Raw genomic sequence first — 17,666 nt, forward strand, 5'->3', positions numbered from 1 at the left:
GTAACTAAACAAACATTTGTTATAGGACATAAAATCGATCTTCTTAAAAGAAAGGAGGAAATAGTGTCCCATAATTAATATAATTTAAAAGGAAGAAAATAATTCTATAAAGATATATTATACTCCCTCTGTTTTAATTTTGTGAACCTATTTGACTGGAAACTGAGTTTAAAAAAAGAAAAACTTTTTAACTTGTGACTAAAAATCACTACATAAAGGTAAATTGATTCCAAATAAGGAAAGAAATATTCTTTTTGGCACGGACTAAAAAAAAATAGATTCACATAAATTGAAATGGAGGAAGTAGAGTCAAATTTCTCTATAACAGTCTCGTTTGTTCCGAATATTTTTGGATGTTATAACGAAGTGCTGTTATGAAAAATATATATTATAACATAACATAAAAATTGATTTCGAAAAAACTTGACTTTTATAATGAAGTGTTGTTATATAGAAATGCTGTTACAGAGAGGTCTGACTGTATATATTATTTACTGAATTTATTTTTATGTTATATTTTAACGATCTCATGTGAAAGAAAATCCAAATATGGGGAATATAGGGGCATATAAGTCATTTAAATAAGGGCTTAAGGCCAAGATCTCCCACCGACGAAGAAAATGAATATATAAATACATATATATTCCATAGTTATGGAGTCTGTACATTGCCACCGCCCTTTTGTTAGATCTTTCTCAGCTCAAATGTTACTCTCACAGCGCTTCTCTCCTCCATTTTAGCCCATTTTCTTCCATCAGGGTGAGCAAGATCTGCACTTTTTTTTTATCAAACACCTTCATTTTTTCCTCTTTATATGCTTCATTAATCTTGTTTCAATATTATCTTGTTTCAATATTAATCAGATCTGATATATATTGAAACCCCTTTTGATAAAATACTGATCTTTGTATTAAAAATACTCCCTTTTTGATTTTTCATTTAGATCTGAGCTGAAAAAAGGTGTAAAAATGGGATCTTTTGATAAATTCAAGATTTGGGTTTTGTTTATCTGCTTGGTTTGTGAATTGGGTCATGGGTTTTATTTGCCTGGAAGTTATCCTCATAAATATGTGGTTGGTGATTTCTTGAATGTTAAGGTCAATTCATTGACTTCAATTGACACTGAATTGCCTTATAGTTATTATAGTTTGCCTTTCTGTAAGCCTGAAGAAGGTGTGAAAGACAGTGCTGAAAATTTAGGTGAGCTTCTTATGGGTGATAGGATTGAGAATTCTCCTTATAGGTTTAAGATGTATACCAATGAGACTGAGGTTTTCTTGTGTCAAACAAAACCTTTGTCTGGTGAGGAATTTAAGCTTTTGAAAGAGAGGATTGATGAGATGTATCAGGTTAATTTGATTCTTGATAATTTACCTGCTATTCGTTATACCAAGAAGGAGGGTTACTTCTTGCGTTGGACGGGGTATCCTGTTGGGATTAAGGTCCAAGATCAATATTATGTGTTTAATCATTTGAAGTTTACGGTTCTTGTTCACAAATTCGAGGAGACCAATGTGGCTCGTGTGATGGGTACTGGGGATGGATCAGAGGTGATCTCAACAGTTGGAAATTCAGGATCCGATGCACCTGGATATATGGTCGTCGGGTTTGAGGTTGTACCTTGTAGTTACCAGCATTCGCCTGATTCGTTAAAGAACCTTAAAACGTACAATAAGTTCCCATCTCCAATCAAGTGTGACCCGACAACTGTGTCCATGGCTATTAAAGAAAATGAGCCTGTGGCTTTTACTTATGAGGTGAACTTTGTGGAGAGTGACATTAAGTGGCCATCGAGATGGGATGCTTATTTGAAGATGGAAGGTGCAAAGGTGCATTGGTTCTCGATACTCAATTCCCTTATGGTGATCACTTTCTTGGCTGGTATTGTGCTCGTGATCTTTTTGAGAACAGTCCGAAGGGATCTGGCAAGGTATGATGAGCTTGACAAAGAAGCTCAAGCCCAGATGAACGAGGAGTTATCTGGGTGGAAGCTTGTTGTCGGCGATGTTTTCCGCGCGCCTGGTAATCCTGGCCTTCTATGCGCGATGGTTGGAGATGGTGTTCAAATCTTGGGGATGGCTGTAGTGACTATCATGTTTGCTGCCCTTGGATTCATGTCCCCAGCATCTCGAGGAACGTTGATTACAGGTATGCTATTCTTTTACATGATTCTTGGTGTTGCAGCTGGTTATGTTGCTGTTCGTCTCTGGAGGACAATCTTCTGTGGCGATCACAAGGGCTGGGTTTCAGTCGCGTGGAAAGCTGCATGTTTCTTCCCTGGGATTGCTTTCTTTATCCTAACCACATTGAACTTCTTGCTATGGGGTAGTCACAGTACGGGGGCCATTCCCTTTTCTCTGTTTGTCGTTCTCATTTTACTTTGGTTCTGTATCTCTGTTCCCCTAACCCTTATTGGTGGCTACCTCGGGGCAAAGGCACCTCATATTGAATATCCAGTCCGAACCAACCAGATTCCTCGTGAAATTCCACCACAAAAATATCCGTCTTGGCTTTTGGTTCTCGGTGCAGGAACCCTTCCTTTCGGCACTCTGTTCATTGAGCTCTTTTTTATCATGTCCAGTCTTTGGATGGGTCGTGTGTACTATGTCTTCGGATTTCTCCTTATTGTCATGCTCCTCCTTGTCATCGTTTGTGCTGAGGTATCTCTTGTTCTAACCTACATGCATCTATGTGTCGAGGACTGGAAATGGTGGTGGAAGTCATTCTTTGCTTCTGGTTCAGTTGCGATATACATTTTCCTATACTCCATCAACTACCTAATATTCGACCTCAAGAGTTTAAGCGGCCCTGTTTCCGCCACCCTTTACCTCGGATATTCCCTCTTCATGGTCTTGGCGATTATGTTTGCAACAGGCACGGTCGGGTTCCTTTCCTCTTTCTGGTTTGTACATTATTTGTTCTCTTCAGTGAAGCTGGATTGAAGTCGTCTCTCGGGCTTGAAGTTAGAGATTGCAATTAAAACCAACCATTGAAGAGCAACCAGTGGCAGATATCAAAAGCATTCTATTTACTTTTAATGTCATTTTGTAGGGTATTTGGAAGAGAAAAACAATAAAACTCCTAAAGTTTTGTTAAATTCTTTTTAGAAGAAGTCATTGCAATTTGCATGGTAGGATGAACATCATATGATAGGCAAGCTTGGATGCTTTGCTTTCAAATTTGCCATCATTTCTCTACATTTATATTAATAGTGATGAATCTGTTATCGTTAACCGGCTTTTCTTATTATATTGATGATTCTTGTATCTATGTTTAATTTGTTTTTCAAGTTGGATTTGAGGTGTGTTTCGAAACGTTGCTAGAAATCAACTACTAAACTGATATTATGTTTAGTGGTTAAATCTACTAATGGATTAGTGTATGTTCTAAATGACTTAGTGTTGTGAGAAATTAGGTAATCATCTCATTTTACAATGTACAAGCAATCTTTTGTGGTTTATCTGCCAAAATAAACATGCTTTATATTGTATGCCTTTGATATTCTTAAGCTATATCATCCGTTGTTATCGTCGAGTGGTGTGGTGAGATGGATGAAATTCTATCACCTTTAACTAATGGTCTCAAGTTTAACTAGTGTTTTTTTTTTTTTTTTTTTTTTTATTTACACGAGAGACAAGAGGGGTTGCTCTGATGGTAAGCAACCTCCACTTCCAACCAAGAGGTGGGAAGTTCTTGGAGGGAAGGATGCCGGGAGTCTATTTGGAAACAGCCTCTCTACCTCAGGGTAGGGGTAAGGTCTGCGTACACACTATCCTCCCCAGACCCTACTAAGTGGGATTATACTGGGTGGTTGTTGTTGTTGTTGTTGGTTTTTACACGGTGCAAATTGGAATTTATAGAGCCATTGAATATCATAAACCAGATGGTTAAACCAATCAAAAAAATATCGTCCCTAGTTTTATTTTAGATGAAAGAAGTTATTTTGATGAGTTATTTACTTATTAAAAAATATTGCTAGTTATACTATCTTGGGCCATCTGTCTACTTGGGACTGTCCCTTGGCCCGTTGATCTAGCCCTCTGACCAAAATAAATCAAGTACATATTACTAAATGGAAATCTTAGAGCAATGGTTTCTGGATATAAGGAATTGATCTAAAAAGGTTCAGTGTAAACTAAGCAAAACTAACAAAAGAAAGTAATATAAAAGGTGGGTTTCTTGATTGATCTTTAAGCTTTCAGGAAAATTATATGAATCTTCAATATAGACTGCACTTCTAACTTTATAGCTTTTAAAGATTACTAGTTTAAGAGTACGCGCGTTGAGCGTGTATCTCTTATCAATGAATGTAAATTTTATAAAAATTACACACACACACACACACACATATATATATATATATAGTGTTTGAATTATTAAATAAAAATTACAAGAAAATCCAAACCGTTGAAGAAAAAAAAGAGATAAATGTTGATCTTTGGACTTTCGTTAGATTTGGGTTCTCACGCCATCTTTTCTATAAAAATTCGATCATTATGATGATAAAGGGATTATACATGCTAATAAACATTGTTACTTCCTTTAGCTCAATAGTGATGGATAATATCAGTAGCCACGTATCAACACCGTGAGAAACTACGAAACTCTATGACAACACTTTTGAAAAATATTTTATTAATATTTTCTTAAAAAAGAATAGCTTGAAATAGCTAACATTTCTATCATTATCAACCTTAAATCTTTAAAATTTTAGTAATCTGAAAATAATCGTGAGTTTCTGAGTATGATTTTTGTGCAATTTGTTTTAAATTTTAGTCTCTTGGTATCTTAAAGTAGAACACTTCTAATGTCACCTATAATATTATTGTTCGGGTGAAATAACAAATCCTAAAATTATGAGTTCTTGTGAAAAATGGACTTACTCAATTTATTTAAGTAATCTTACTGGGATGACATTTCTAAATATTAGGAGCTCCTATATAGTTCAAATAAGTAAAATATTTAATAGTCAAAGTTTTAGTTAATTTCAACGTCCTAACTATTAAAAAATATTAATTAAACAATAATTTTGTCAAATATAAAATTTATTTTTAAATGAAAAAAATTTGATCAATTTCGCGTTAAAGTTTCGAGCTTTTATAATAGTCTAGATTGATTGAAGAAGATAAAATAAAAACCGAAACATTATTTTCCTATATATTTAGTAGTTTTCAATTTAGTCTCACACTATTTACCACATAATTAAAATACATTAATGTAATTTATTGCAAATACTAAATAAAGTAAATTCTTCAACAAAAAAAAATTAATTATTGATGTTAAAAAAATATTTTGTTTACCGTGAATACAATTTGAGTACCATTAGGATGTCATTTGTCACTTGCCATGTATAACCGACTTCAGACGAGCATCTCTAGATTTTGTACTACTGTTCCAAATTGACTTTTTAAATATTTATTTAAGGTAAAATTTTAATTGATTTTAAAGTCCTAAATTTTAGGTATTCTAGTTTAAATAAAGAAAGATATAATAACCAAATATTAATGAATTTCTAGGTCCTAAATATTAGGAAAAGAATTAAATGACTATTTTATCTAGTGCGTGTTTTTTATATTAACAAATATAAAATTTGAAAAAATTGCACAAAAATTATTAAATTATGTGATGAGTTATAAAATAAAAGCCCAATAAAGACTATTGATCCAATTTAGCTAACTTAATAAAGAAAATAATTATATTTTGCAAAGGTATTCTAATGCCTTTACATAACTTCGATATATAAGTTGTGCATTTGCTTTAATAGATCAAATAGAATAAAATAATATACTGACTTGTCAAATATTACGTAACTATATTATGTTCTCATAGTCTTAAGGAAATAAATTTTATTTGTTCAAAAGTTTTCAAAAAGAAGTTTAGTATTTTAATGCTTCGTTAGTAATTTTCCTTAAATATGTAAACGCTTGCACACCTATGTAAGTACTAAATTATATTTTTTTAAAGTCCTAAATATTAGAATTTTTTACATTGTTTATATAAGGAAATAATTAATAACAATAATTTTAGTTGATTTTAGATTCCTAAATTTTAGAAAAAATAATAAAATGACTATTTTGTCTTAGTGTGAGCTCTATTTTTAAAGGGTAAAAAAGGCGAACGAGATTTTACTAAGGACCTTCGTACTTTTAATATAGTATAGATAGTGACAAAAATGATGTACATGTCTATACTTTTTTCTAATAAGTAAAGAGTTAATTTTTTTTTGAAGTACCAACAAAAAGAGAAGGCTTAATACTTACCCAGAATACAACCTATTAAATACTTATTTAAATAAGTTACAATTAATTTTAAAAAATTACATATCATACAACTTATTTTAAAACATACAACTATTTATATTCCTAATATCTCTCTCTTGAGATTCTCTCACCCAACTACATATATGCTCCTTTTTCTTTTTCAAAATTTTTCATGTTCTCTCTCTTCTAGTTGTGTATATGATTATAGTATATTTGATATACCATTACTATATGTAAAAACCTATATAGCATATTTCAAATAAATATAATATATTAATATACTCAAATACACAAATATTATACCAGTATGCTAATATCTTATTAATCAATGATATATAATTATTATATATTCAGTATCGATGAATATATATTTCATATATTTTTAACATATATGCAGTATACTATACACATATACTTAATTTTTAAACTTCCCTAGTAAGTCTATATAATTAATATATTTTACATATATACAGTATACTATATACATGTGCTGCTCAAGTAGATCAATTGGTATATTAACTATTATTTATTAGAGTACATAAAAAAGTGGAGTAAGTAAGTTTTTGGTCTTTAGCAGTTTATTAATATTTTGTATGACCCAAATGCTATTTTTTTCTTTTACCCTACAAAAAAGTATGTTGAAAATACCTCATGTGCATGCCTGCAAACGCCCTTTACGAGGAATAATTAGCCAATAAAAAACGTCGATTACACTTGAAATATGTCATTTTCACTCTTATTTCGTACAATTTTCATACTTCTTAGATTCACCTTGCCTAAAATATTTTGTAGGTCTATCAAAAACGACCTAATGAACAACAATCATTGTCTCGCCATAACTGTTCCTCGTTTTTGTTGTTTTAGGGTTATAAAACAGAAATTGAGCACGATTTTTCATTTTCCGTGTGCTAAAAATCATTCCGATTTAATGTCTAAGTTATCTTCATGAATTCGAGGGATCGGCCTCGAATCGTCTAAAATTTTATGGGCCGATCAGAAATGACCTAATGAATAGTAGTCATTGCCTCGCCATGATTGTTCCTCCTTTTTGGTATTTTAGGGTTATAAAATAGGAATTCGACACGATTTTCGATTTTTCATGTGCTTATGTCCACGCCATCTTCATGAACTTGGGCGATTGACCCCGGATCGTCTAAAATTTTGTGGGCCCATCATACACGACCTAATGAATAGTAGTCATTGCCTCGCCATGACCGTTCCTCATTTTTTGGCATTTAGGGCTATAAAACAGGAATTCAACATGATTTTCGATTTTTCGTGTGCTTATATCCACGTCATCTTTATGAATTCGGGCGATATACCCCGAATCGCCTAAAATTTTGTGGGTCCGTCAGTAACGACCTAATGAGAAATAGTCATTACCTTGCTATGATCGCCCTTCATTTTTTTTTTTTTGGCGTTTTAAGGCCATAAAACAAGCCCCTTTGACCCAAAAGACAACCCAAAAAATTTAAAAAACCTTGCCAAAAATAGCCCGATTATGTCTTGCATTTTGCTAATTTGTTATATGTCCAATTGTTGCAGTAAAGTCTAGTTTTTAGTAAAACATTTATTTGATTGTAAAGCAACTATTATTATTGTATAAATTCATAAATATCTATAATAAGTATTTAATTGTTAACCCAATTATTATTGTATATTAATCGTCAAAGAAATTCATAAACTTTAAATCTTGAATCCACCTCTTGCAATCATGTGTTGTAATGGTATGATGCTTATTTCAAGAGAAAAACAAATAATTTAGTACAATAAACATAGACTGAATTCCACTTTAACCCCTTGGCTGAAGCAAATAGCACGGTATAGCCAGTTTTCGGATTGGTCATTCAAAAATAGCCAGCGTTTACCAAGTCAATGAAAAATAGTCACTATTTTGCTGCAACAGAGACTGGTCCAGCATAATATACTGGAGTTCGGTGCACATGTGTATGAACTCCAACATATTATGCTGGACGGTATACTTTGCTGGCTCCAGTATAATATACTGGAGACTGGAGCACCGGTGCTCCAAACTCAAGTATATTATGCTGGACCGGTATACTTGCTGGAACTCCAGTATATTATGCTAGAGTTCTAGTGTACTTATGCTGGAACTCAATTATATTATGCTGGAGTTCCAGCATACTTATCTTGGAACTCCAGTATAATATGCTGGAGTTCAAGTATACTTATGCTGGAACTCCAGCATAATATACTGACGTATTTTCTGGATTTTGAACAGTGTTTTCGCTCAGATTTATCTTTACATGAAAAGTGGCTAAATTTCGATTACCTTTGAAATTGGGCTATTTTTGAACGACCAGTTGTAAATTTGGCTATTTTTGAATTTCACCCCCTTGGCTGCGATTAAACAAGTTTTATGAATTTGGTACACAAGTAATTTTATTTGGGCAAAGATCACTTCTAGCTCGCGGTCGAAATTATTTATATCCAATAACCGTAAAAATATATAAAACTTATATATTTTTTTTATATATAACATACAGAAATATTTTGAGAACGACTATATAGTTTCATTCAAACCCACTTTGAATTGTGGGAGTAACGTTGGCAAAATGGTTAAAGAAAACAGTTAACCACCCATATTATCCACTAAAAAATAGGTTGGATAATGAACTTTTTAAAAACGGGTCAAATATGGATAAGAACCATATTATCCATTTAGAAAATGGATAACCAATGAGTTTAACTTTTGTATTTTTAAAGCCTCAAATTAGGGGTTCCTCAAGTTTGGGAGATTAGAAATTCTCTCATAAGTGATCAATCATATTCAAGAAGTCATGGATAATATGGTTACCCATATTATCCGCCGGTTAGCCCATTTTTTATCTGTATTAAATGTGGATCGGATCAGATAAATTATCTATTTTTTCATTACCGATTTTTCGACCCGAACTATATCCAGCCCGACCCGCCCGTTTGCCGCTACTAAGTGGAAGGTCCAAGAGGCAATTGTGATGAAAAGCCCAAGCAAACAATTGGGAAGGAGAGGATTTTGTGGTGGCAGTTAATCCGTTAATATCTGTCATTCTCTTCCCTCCAAACCAAGGTGTCTCTTCTTCCATGGCTTTAGCTTCAGTCACGATGAATCTTCCCTTCATTTCAACTCATAATAATTATCACAATCTTTCTTCAAACCCAACTTTCTCTCCTCTCTGTACTAATAATAACAATCCCTCTTCTAATTTCTCACCATCATCTTCATCTTCTTTGAATTACATCCATTTTTCATCTTCAGCTGTTTATTCAAAGCAACTAACCAATTCCCAATATGTCCATAAACCCACCCAATTTAGCAAAAACCACAAAATCAAGGTTAGTAGCACGTCTTAATCGTAAATTTTCACATACATTTCTCAAGGGTCTCTAGGGTGAAATTTAACAAAATTTGGTTTATTTTACCATAGTTTTTTTTTTTTTTTGTGTGTGTGTGTGTGTGTGTGAGGGTGTTCTCAATGGAACTACTTGTTTTCCATTTTATAACTAGTTCAAACAAAAAATAATATTTGTGGAAGTAGTGTGTGTGAAAGTTGATCTTTTTGGTCTATTTTAAAAAAATGAATTCTTTATTTTTTTTTTCCCAGGTGATATGCGCTAGAAGTGAGCCCCTAAAGGTGATGATATCAGGTGCCCCTGCATCTGGTAAAGGGACTCAATGTGAATTGATTGTACAAAAGGTTCTTTCATTCTTGATCCCTCTTGTATTTTTACTGCTTCAGGATTGAGACATAGTTGATTGAACGATTAATTTTTAATGTTAAATATTGCTGTCGTTGCCCGTTGATGGATATACTAAAGCAATTATGTTGTCCAATTTTTCCACTTATGCAAATCATTTTATGCATTCCATAACGTGCAAGTGTCTGTTATTTGTTTTTCTTGACTACCAAAGGATATAGTGGGATTGACGAGATCCTTCTGCCCTTAACCAGAGGTCTCGGGAGAAATCCCTTTTAGGGAGCCTTTTCCCCTTCATCAGCCTTATGCGGCATGAATTTGGATTAATCAGGCCATTGAGTTCCGGATACCAGATGGTTAAACCAAAAAAGTTTGTCTTTCGTGGTCTGCATATGCATGTTGAACTAAACAAAATTTGTGAATGGGAATGTTTGTTAATGTAAAACCTCCCCTTGAATAATATTTATCATGGTCTCTTTCAGTTTGGATTGGTGCACATATCAACTGGTGATCTTCTACGAGCTGAATTATCAGCTGGTACAGATATTGGAAATAAAGCCAAGGAGTATATGAACTCTGGTCGCCTGGTTCCTGATGAGATTGTGACAGCTGTATGATATCTTTTCAATTAGTGTCTTGTTAATGAATAACTTTTGCTTTTATGATTTTCAATATCAGCTTCTTCTTACAGATGGTGACAGCGCGATTATCAAGAGAAGATGCAAAAGAAAAAGGGTGGCTTCTGGATGGTTATCCGCGAACTTTGGCCCAAGCAGAAACTCTAGAAAGATTGAATATCAGACCAGATATCTATATTGTGCTTGATGTATGTCCGTCATACCATTACATAAGCTGCATTTCCTTTCCGTCTTAATAAGATGATCTTTTGAACATTTACTAAAGATAAGTCAGATGTTTTACTGTTTCAAATTTTGATGCTGTGTGCGGTATGACCTTGCAATGCTGGACAACTCCATAGGGGCAGTAGTTTTGTTTCGGAGTCATGTTTTATTCTTGCTCATGTATCCTCAAGAGTTTCTAGTCTATTTACTGGGGTAGTAGGGGTAGTAGTTTTTACCATTCATAAGCCAAACACTACTGACCAGAGGATGCATGCGCGAATAAATGTGGCCATCCTATGCATTCTCTGTTTATACCTAATAGGTATATTAAAGCAAGAGTGAGTGGAAGAAGTAATATTTGAATAGAATCTCCAATTATTAAAGAAATCCATACAAGTGCGTTGTGGTAATTCAGGTAGATTTTAGCCCACTTCATCTTCCATTTGCTTTATATCCGATATTTTACGTAAAAATACTTTTTCTTCGACAGGTTCCTGATGAGATTCTTATTGACAGATGTGTTGGTCGAAGGCTAGATCCTCTCACAGGAAAAATATACCATGTTACTAATTTCCCTCCAGAGACCGAGGAGATCAAAGCGAGGCTAATAACTCGTCCTGATGACACAGAAGAAAAGGTACTCTCAACCCGTATTGTGTGTCTTGCTTTAGTTTACTAGATGAATACATGCTATTAGGATGTGTTTATGAACTTTTTGTTCACTGAATTTCCACTAGAGGATTGTGGTTTATCGATAGTCTAGAGTCTAGACCATAATATAAACTAACCTTATGTCCATCTTGGAGATCTCTAGAAAAAGTTAAGCATCAAATATATCCAAAACTCTACAGTTTACAGTTGTTCAAAATGCGTTTCAGGTGAAATCACGTCTGCAAATATACAAGCAAAACGCTGAAGCAATATTACCAGTGTACTTAAATATAATGAATAAGGTACATTTGACATATACTCCTCATATAATTTTCAAATTGTGTACCTTTTTCTAATGATTTTTATATATGAGCTGTGACATAAGGTTGATGGGAACCGCGGCAAAGATGCAGTCTTTGAAGAAATTGATTCCTTGTTGTCACGTGTGCAGAAAGAGGAAGAAGATGCAAATAAATTAGGTCTGAAAAAGACTAGAAATTTTTCTGTACTAATATCTCTCTTTAGGTTCTTAATATTCTCTAGGGAGCTATATATTAACAAAATTCTATCATTTACTGCTTACATCGGCCACATATAATCCTTTAAGAGATGTAAAGCATACATAACACACGATTAACCATATTTCTTAGTTATCCGTGTCTCAGCTTTTCTTTCTTTTTCGAGTCTTCTGATCGGCCTATTTGCATCCGCCACCATGATTAATCTATATCTCTTTTATTTTTACTCATACATACAGTTATGTTGCAAAAAGAAAAAGATGTGCCATTCAACAATCGAAAAGATTTTTTGCAGGATAGGTTTTTGCATTTTCTTGTTAGCTGCTGTACAGACCAACCGAATTAGCAGTCGTCATTTGGACTCGCTGAAACTTTACTCTAATTTTTGTTTACAGAAAAATCAGAAATTACCAGTACTCAAGTTGATATGGCATCTTCGGGCAAGGTATTCAGCTGCTACCGTAAATTGTGGATGTAAATTACCATTTGCTTTTGATTTATTTAAGGAGAGTTACACAAAAAGAAACACGATATATATTTAGCTCTGACACCTTATTTTGCTTATATCTTTATAGGACTGGAGAGGAATACCAACTAGACTAAATAATATTCCTCACTCAAGAGAAATCAGGGAATATTTCTACACTGATGTGCTTCAGGCTACTCAAAGAGCTGTCAATGATGGGAAAACTCGATTAAAGGTACGCTCTCCTCTGATTCAAAAATAATTCAGATAAGGTTGATATCAGAGTAGTTTGAGTCGATATAGCTGTTTTATAATCTTGATTGGTTATCGTTTTAATTAAGACATCACCTTTGTCACCATTTTGATTGAGAAGTCCACCTTTTTGTGGTTGAAGTAGATACGCCATATTATATTCTGTTTAGTTTCTTGGAAAGGAAGAAAGGAATTACATGGTTTGAGCTTTGAAGAACAAATTTAGAACCTTTACAAGGAATCCGGGCTTTTTTCAGTCTAAGTTAGATTAAATCCAAGTTAGACTAATACCTTTATCTTGAACTGACAGATAGAAATCAGTATCCCAGAGCTGAATCCTGCAACGGTGAGAAAACATTCTTTTATCATATGGCAATAGTTTATTTAGGTTTGACAGTATTGTAAATGCACAGGATGTTTATCGAATAGGTACGCTAATGGAACTTATCCGGGTACTTGCTCTTTCATTTGCTGACGATGGAAAGCGTGTCAAGGTATGTCTCTGATGTTTATTCTTTCCGTTCCTTATATATTTAATCTATTGTCTTTGAAATAAGGCAAATTATACATATTCATTTCTACAGATCTCATTCGTAGGTTTGTGTCCAAGGATCTATGGGGGAAGGTGCACTTGCAGGGATGCCGTTGCAACTTGCAGGAAGTCGAAAGATATTAGAGTACATGGATTGGGGTGATTATGGTGCTCTCGGTACCTTTGTCAATATTGGTTCTATAGGTATGGTTCAGATAAAAAGTGCATATGTGATGACTCACACTTCTTATCCAATATCGTGTTTCTAGAATTCGTTCGAACCCTGTATTTTTGACACGAAGTATAGATATATGTGAAAATCAAGTAAATTTTAACAAACACTAGATTTGAACCCGTAAATTTGAAAGTACAATGAGTATTGTGCTAACAACTTTAAAGATCGAACTAATCAAGTTTTAATCCTTCTGTTCGCTTCATCATGAGCGATATATTTCAGAATGTTGTCCTAGTATTACTGATTGTAGAAACTCATAATTATATAAATGGTTCTGTAATGTGATGACTATTTTTATTTGTTGTGTAAGTCTACACATGCTAAGATTAATGCTTAACTGTCAGAGGTTAACTTTGCGATTAAACACGATACAATCACACTTGATATTGGTTCTTTCATTATTAATATTTGGTTAACTCCATATTTACGACCAAATGTTATGTGTTTTTCAGGTGGCAAGGAGGTTGAAAAACAAGATGACTTGTTTATTCTAGTGGCTCCACAGAATGCTGTTGGAAATTGCATTATAGATGTGATTCATTGTTGACCATTTGCTGTATTTTCCTCATATTACTCTTTATTCAGTTTATTATATTCCTTTTCTGCCGCTGAATAATGCAGGATATGAGAGCTATGACTGATGCTGCGGGTAGTCGACCAGTTATTCTTGTCAACCCCAAACTAAAGGTTAGGATCTTAGTTTCTCTCTTATGATTGTGACTTCATTTTAATTAAAAGATAACGCATGGCTTACCATTTTTCCAAATACAGTAGCAAAAGTTTCTTGAACAGTAAATTACTCTCATGTCCCTTCCAACTCAAATTATCTAAGTATTAGCCATGGATTCAAATTACTATTTATAATGTTTTTGATCTTTCTTAGCAAACATTAGTCAGTCGAGGCACAAGAAAACCCCGTTAAATAAGTTTTGCTTGCTCTTCCACTGTTCATAGCGTAGACTCCACTTTTCCTTCCTGAGAATTAGTATCAGAATCATACTGAAAATTAGTAATCTTTGTTTCGATTCCTCGGTGATGAAATGATTACAAATGGCCTGACGCTAATATATCACATACTACTTTTGCAGGATTTACCTGGCTCAAGCGGTATCATGCAAGTAAGTAGTAACCATTGAGACGTAATGGTGAACATTATAGGAAATTTCATCCTACTTTCTGATTTTTTCTCTTTATCTGCAAGACAATGGGTAGAGATAAGAGATTGGAGTATGCTGCGTCATTTGAAATATGCTACCACTTCCGACTACTCTACTATGCAGGAACACAATATCCTATTATGGGTGCACTCAGGTTAGATATTTTTCTATGCCATTACATGATCAAGAAGCAGAAGGGAAATCTAAAATGGCACAAAATGTTTGTTTTGGTTTAGTGTAAAATGCAGATTGTATATAAGTCTGCATTTTTTGAATTCTTAGCTCTTGAAAGTAAAGATGTATCTTATCTTTTTCACTGACTGTCCGGTGGACAGATTGCCAATATAAGTATATAGCAAATTGTTGTTCAAACATTCTTCTTCTCTAATACGGACTTTTGATTATCGTTTTTCTGCTACATCTACCCACAGTCTGGTATTTTGTACTATTAACGGATAGATTCTTGTTTTAATGGCCTCTGCAAAAAAGAATGGTTGAATATCGATGGTCAAGATTCACAGTCTTATTAATTTTCTCATGTCAGGATGTCATATCCATACCCTTATGAGTTATATAAGAGAGTAGATGAATCGCCTGGGAAGGAAAAATACGTTGCTTTGGCAACATTTGCAAGCAGGCCAAGCATTGATGAAATGAACGATGCATTTGAAGGAAAATCAAGGTTTGCCACAAATCATGAACCTGAACTGAACTCATTATAAACTCCTAAACTTTTTAAGTCTGTTCGTTACCTCTATATCCCTGCATTAACACGATACTTAACGATTACTCTTTGCAGAAATCAAGAGAAAAAAGCAAAGGGATTTTGGTAAGTGATCCTCTGGTTTATCAAAGGTGTCTCTGTGTGACCTATAGGTCAGGTGTTCGAGCCGTGGAGATAACCACTAATGGTTGCATTAGGGTAGTCTCTTTACGTCACACCCCGAGGGTGCGGCCCTTCTTTGGACCCTGCGTGAATGCGAGATGCTTTGTGCATCGGGCCGCCATTTGGACTTTAAGTTGGTCATATAAATTGATAGATGTATTTTGACATTCTTTTAGGGGCTTCTTGAGTGGCATACTTTAAGTGTTGATGGAGAATGCATGAACATCAATCACAAAGGATGCAACATTTACATCTGAACATCCAAAATTGATGGTAAATCAATCATTTCTTGGTTTTTGGATCCTTTGGAATGCAAGTTAAATCAAGTCAAGATCTTAGTCTCCTGGCACATATCATCCTAAAGCGTATATTTCCTATCTTATGATTTGGTAGAAAACAATATCTGTATATATTCATGGCTTTTCACTATTGTATTTCCAGTGCTTTGCTTGAGCGAAGGGTCTATTGGAAACAACCTCTCTACCTTGCGAGTAGGGGTAAGACTGCGGACTTACTACTCTTCCTAGGCGCCACTTGTGGGATTACATTGGGTTGTTATTGTTGTTGTGGTGGTCGTCTTTCTGTCTGTATATATTTCCTTTCTTTTAGTTAAAGAGAGAACAACTATGTGACTCTCATGGTTGTACCTGTTTTTCTCTGTTGTATGTTGAAGCGTCTTTAGTCTTTTCAAGTTAAGAATATTTTAGACTCATCAAATTTGAATCCTAGATTCGCCACTGGATGCTGCGTAATATAACTATGAGTTTTCCTAAAGAAGTGGAAGAGACTGTGAAATTTGAACATGCTTTAATTTGACTTTTGATAGTTTCTTTTTAATTGGAAAATGCGAGTAAACTATGTAGGCATTTATGAGATGAGATTAATAAATCTTAAAGGAATTAAGTTATACACGTGGATAATGTAACGATTTTTCTATGCTAACAGTGTAATATATATATATATATACACACAGTTAGGTGACTTACAAAGTAATTGTAGGTAACGTACTCCCCTATTAAAAAAGATTTAAGTTATATGCATTGACAATATAATGAATTTTTTACATTATTATTAGTGTAATTTAATTTGTTATAACATATTACTTACAATTTATTATACTAGTCAACACTATTAAATAGGGTTACCTGCAATTATTTTTTAAGTGATTTGATAGTGTATATAGAAAGGGACAGCCCGGTGTACAAAATATCCCGCATTTACGTAGGGTCCGGGGAAGGGCCGTACACGAAGGGGGTACAATGTATACCGTCTATCCTAATGCAAGTGGCTATTTCCGCAGTTCGAACTCGTGGCCTATAAGTCACGCGGAAATAACTTTACCGTTGCTCCAACGCTACCCTAGATCAAAGGCGCCCAACGAATTTTGTGGCCTAAAGCAAAACTTTATGAGGAGCCTTAACTTTTTGATTTTTTTAATTATTTATTTGAAGTCTATTATTTTAATTAGCTTTTCTTAGATACCAAGTTATTAATAATTTTCTTATAATCAATAACCCCTAATAAGTATTTCTCAATTGACAATATAACTAATTCATTTAACCTTTCTTGTGACATTGTTGTTCTTAGATAAGATTTTATCAATTTTAGTTTTGAAAACTTCTTTCCGCTGAAGCAACGATAACATGAGTTATGAACATTATTCCATAAGCAATTTGGGCATTTGGAAAAGAATTATATCTTTTTATTTGATTAAGTGTATCAATTAAACTGTTATCTTCTAATCGTATTAGTTTTCTTAATACTTTTAATTCAGAAAGTAAATCTAAATCATCAATATCGAATTGATTATTATACTTTACGGAACATTCAAGATTAAGGTAATATTTTTTCAAATTTCCAATATCTAGTGATCTTAGTTTTTACTGCCAAATAGAAAACCAAAAATATTTTCATTTGCTTCGAATTGTTCAAATCTAGTTTGAAGTGAAAAAATAGCCTTGTCTATTATGTATAAAAATAATCAACTCTAGAGGACTATTCGAAAGACTTTGAGATTTCACTATCAACATTCGCATCAAATTGTTACTTCCTATATATCTCACATTTCTTACGAAATTCGGGTTCGATATTCATTTCAAGTCCAATTTCCTTGGTAGAATCATAGCATTTGTAAATCCTTCTTCTCTATATTTGTTAAAAAAAGAAAT

General features: G+C 33.7%; 2 protein-coding genes across 2 annotated transcripts; both read left to right on the forward strand.

Moving 5' to 3' along the window:
* The first annotated feature begins 622 nt into the window (after window positions 1-622).
* LOC104225595 (transmembrane 9 superfamily member 11) lies at window positions 623-3,233 on the forward strand. Its single transcript, XM_009777435.2, has 2 exons — window positions 623-759; window positions 944-3,233. The coding sequence occupies exon 2, from the start codon at window positions 969-971 to the stop codon at window positions 2,940-2,942; it is 1,974 nt and encodes a 657-aa protein (XP_009775737.1). The 5' UTR covers window positions 623-759; window positions 944-968; the 3' UTR covers window positions 2,943-3,233.
* A 6,025-nt stretch (window positions 3,234-9,258) lies between these two features.
* On the forward strand, window positions 9,259-16,189 carry LOC104225594 (adenylate kinase 5, chloroplastic). The gene is made up of 20 exons (XM_009777434.2): window positions 9,259-9,596; window positions 9,866-9,958; window positions 10,442-10,570; window positions 10,651-10,785; window positions 11,292-11,438; window positions 11,680-11,754; window positions 11,838-11,931; window positions 12,366-12,415; window positions 12,546-12,671; window positions 12,999-13,034; window positions 13,102-13,182; window positions 13,286-13,424; window positions 13,908-13,987; window positions 14,077-14,142; window positions 14,544-14,573; window positions 14,657-14,766; window positions 15,157-15,294; window positions 15,412-15,441; window positions 15,675-15,771; window positions 15,940-16,189. Exons 1-19 carry the CDS (start codon window positions 9,345-9,347, stop codon window positions 15,697-15,699), a joined length of 1,836 nt encoding a protein of 611 aa, XP_009775736.1. The 5' UTR covers window positions 9,259-9,344; the 3' UTR covers window positions 15,700-15,771; window positions 15,940-16,189.
* Window positions 16,190-17,666: the final 1,477 nt, after the last annotated feature.

The sequence above is a fragment of the Nicotiana sylvestris genome, chromosome 6, assembly GCF_000393655.2.
Source record: "Nicotiana sylvestris chromosome 6, ASM39365v2, whole genome shotgun sequence".
Lineage (NCBI taxonomy): Eukaryota > Viridiplantae > Streptophyta > Magnoliopsida > Solanales > Solanaceae > Nicotiana > Nicotiana sylvestris.

Excerpts from the sequence above, each read along its gene's own strand:
- LOC104225595 (XM_009777435.2), top strand. The coding sequence starts at position 969 with ATGGGATCTTTTGATAAATTCAAGATTTGGGTTTTGTTTATCTGCTTG.
- LOC104225594 (XM_009777434.2), top strand. The coding sequence starts at position 9,345 with ATGGCTTTAGCTTCAGTCACGATGAATCTTCCCTTCATTTCAACTCAT. Across the intron at positions 9,959-10,441 it reads GTGAATTGATTGTACAAAAG|TTTGGATTGGTGCACATATC; the intron begins GTTCTTTCATTC and ends GGTCTCTTTCAG. Across the intron at positions 10,571-10,650 it reads CTGATGAGATTGTGACAGCT|ATGGTGACAGCGCGATTATC; the intron begins GTATGATATCTT and ends TTCTTCTTACAG.